General features: G+C 36.5%; 1 protein-coding gene across 2 annotated transcripts in view; it reads left to right on the top strand.

Annotated features, from left to right (window-relative positions):
- Idgf5 (Imaginal disc growth factor 5) overlaps positions 1-2,185 on the top strand; it is a 12,340-nt gene extending 10,155 nt beyond the window's left edge. Inside the window, exons 2-4 of one of the 2 annotated variants that reach the window (XM_017622909.1) lie at positions 459-1,016; positions 1,079-1,682; positions 1,875-2,185. In XM_017622909.1, the coding sequence (XP_017478398.1) occupies positions 459-1,016; positions 1,079-1,682; positions 1,875-1,911 (1,199 nt within the window). In that variant the 3' untranslated portion in view covers positions 1,912-2,185. Of the gene's footprint in view, positions 1-458; positions 1,017-1,078; positions 1,760-1,874 lie in introns of those variants that run through there. The other variant, XM_017622911.1, reaches the window with a different exon arrangement.
- Positions 2,186-3,266: the final 1,081 nt, after the last annotated feature.

The raw sequence follows: 3,266 nt of genomic DNA on the forward strand, positions 1-3,266 counted from the left end.
GCGCCTTTTTTCGTAAAATTTTTCTTACTCGTCTTTTTTCGCCGTCGAAACACTAGCGAGCCTTTATTCGTGTCTAGTGACTATATGTCCTTATGTAAGGAAAACAATTTAGTTGTATGTTTCCATACAAAAACACTATAGGGATATTCAGGATCTTGTGCATATGCAAGCATGGCAGCAAGCATAAAATTTGCAAATGCAATTCCAACTGCGATTTTTTTTTGCTAAATACCTAGAAATTTGTATCTGAAGTCAGCATTGATTTTGCTCATATATGATTCATAGACTTGTGGGACAAGGAACAAAACTATTTCCATGAATCACATGTGATTCATTGGACAGGAAACCTGTTGAAATTGTTATTAGGCTCCAAATATCAAAAAATAAAAGATTTTGTTAAAACTAAATTTTACACATTGCTGAGATCTAATCCATTGCGTTTCTTTCGAGATTTGCAGGACCGGCTCAGCTGTCTCTGCAGGATTTAGAACCAGCTTTGCAGTTTTGTCAATATCTTATTTACGGATATGCTGGTATCGATCCGGAAAGCTATCAATTGCGTCCCCTTAATAAAGAACTAGATGTGGCACGGAATCACTATCATGCAATCACCAACTTGCGCCGTAAATATCCACAGCTGTTGATATTCCTATCTGTCGGCGGTGATCGTGACCATTTTGACGAAATAGTTGATAATCCATATATCAGTCTGCTTGAAAATCAGGCCCATCGAAACACATTTGTCAATAGCGCTTTGGCGGTGTTGAAAGCTTACGACTTCGATGGTCTCGATTTGGCTTGGCAGTTTCCTAAAAACCATCCCATAGTGGTGGAAAACAGATTTAAGAAAGCTTGGAAAACATTTAAGGGTTGGTTCACAGGCAGGAAAGTCGTTGATGAGAAGGCCGAAGAGCACAAAGGGCAATTCGCAACACTGGTACATGAATTGAAAGATGCTTTCCGCAATGATGGCCTTATGTTGACACTAACAATGCTACCTCATGTGGATGCTGATCGTAAGTAACTATTCTTGGTATATGTATTTGAATACACTTAAGTACATCTGTGGTTTATGCAGTTTTCATCGATATACCCAGAGTGGTACCTATGGTCGACTTCGTCAATCTGGGTAGCTATGACTTTCAAACACCCGAGCGGGATCCGAAGGTGGCGGATCACACCGCTCCTATTTACGAAATGTTCGAACGCGACCCTACCCATAATATCGACTACCAAGTACAGTACTGGCTCAATAATTCAGCTCCCAGCAATAAAATTAATGTTGGTGTACCGGCGTACGGGCGTTCGTGGGTGATGACGCGCGACTCTGGTATTACGGGCTACCCGCCGATTGAGCACACAGAAGGGCCAGGCCCCGCTGGTAAACAAATTAATATTCCTGGTTTGATGAGCTGGCCAGAAATTTGTGAGACATTGCAACGTGACAAAGAGTTGGATGGTGAGGATGCCGCCCTGCGTAAAGTGGGCGATCCGCGACAACGTTACGGAAGCTATGCTTATCGATCGGCCGATGTGGATGGACTCTATGGTTTGTGGGTGGGGTATGAGGAACCCAGTACGGCAGCCATCAAAGCAGCTTATGTGTATGCAAAGGGTTTGGGTGGCGTAGCTTTGTTCGATTTGTCCTTGGATGATTTTCGGGGCCAATGTGCAGGCGAGAAATATCCTATTTTAAGAAGTATTAAGTTTAAATTATAAATCTAGTTAATAAAAAATTCGTGTAAATTGAGAAAAGCTAGCCCATTGTGTGCTCGTTCTCTGCCTATGCCTGTACATGCATGATAATAAGCATTGAATGATTTGCAAAAATCTAACCATATAGGGGAGCGAAGGGTATTTTGGACCNGCGAGAAATATCCTATTTTAAGAAGTATTAAGTTTAAATTATAAATCTAGTTAATAAAAAATTCGTGTAAATTGAGAAAAGCTAGCCCATTGTGTGCTCGTTCTCTGCCTATGCCTGTACATGCATGATGATAAGCATTGAATGATTTGCAAAAATCTAACCATATAACATAAGGAAAACTTTCTTTAGAAAAATCAGAAATCTGAATATTTTCTCAATTTTAATGGATAACACAGCCCAACAGAAAGAGAAAAAATTTTTGTGCGGCAAATGTTACAGCTGGTTTTGATAGACTTTTTTATGCTGATTACGAATCTGTAAGCATGTCCAGATTCTTAAAAAAACCAGGTCAAAGTGTCAAAAATCGCGTTTTTTTAATATTTTAGAAGCTCTAACAAAGAAACAAAAGCTAGAACTTTCGTCTACTATCTCTGAAAATATCATTCCTGCACCTTAACTTGATGGTCAGTTAGTCATTTGTTATATACTTTTATATATTTTTATTCCGATTTAGAAAAAATGAGGAACAAGCTGAATCAAATTTTTGAACGGTTATTATAGGTTTAAAAAAGAAGTGTCATTAACATCGGTTATTGTGGTACACCAACTGNGCAAATGTTACAGCTGGTTTTGATAGACTTTTTTATGCTGATTACGAATCCGTAAGCAGGTCCAGATTCTTAAAAAAACCAGGTCAAAGTGTCAAAAATCGCGTTTTTTTTAATATTTTAGAAGCTCTAACAAAGAAACAAAAGCTAGAACTTTCGACTACTATCTCTGAAAATATCATTCCTGCACCTTAACTAGATGGCCAGTTAGTCATTTGCTATATACTTTTATTTATTTTTATTCCAATTTAGAAAATTTAGAAATGAGGAACAAGCTGAATCAAATTTTTGAACGGTTATTATAGGTTTAAAAAAGAAGTGTCATTAACATCGGTTATTGTGGTACACCAACTCTACATTGAATTATTGTAAAAAAATATATCTTTCCCATGATTCCAGAAAATTATAAAAATAATAAAACTATTAGCATTAATAGCTGACACTACGAAAATTTAAATAAGCCACAATACTCGCTGGTGTAATTTTTAATTTTATACGTTTCACAAAATAAATAGTAAGCATTCAAGATCTAAAAAAAAATACATTTTTACAACAAAAACGTGTAATATGTAAATACAGGACTTGAAATAAAACGTACGTTTCATAAAACGTAAGTTTCATAAGGTGCACGGAATCCTTTAATCGAAATGGGTCAAAATCCAGTATGTATAATTTCTTTTCAAACACAATATTTGACTGGAATTTTTTATATATATTTTTTTTTGTTTCCCATCACAGAGTTCATTTGTGCTTGAATCGCTATTTTAAATGGCTCCCTCTTTTTTTTTTTT

The sequence above is a fragment of the Rhagoletis zephyria genome, unplaced genomic scaffold (assembly GCF_001687245.7).
Source record: "Rhagoletis zephyria isolate East Lansing unplaced genomic scaffold, Rhagoletis_zephyria_1.1 Rzeph_scaffold_02967, whole genome shotgun sequence".
In the NCBI taxonomy this organism is placed as follows: domain Eukaryota; kingdom Metazoa; phylum Arthropoda; class Insecta; order Diptera; family Tephritidae; genus Rhagoletis; species Rhagoletis zephyria.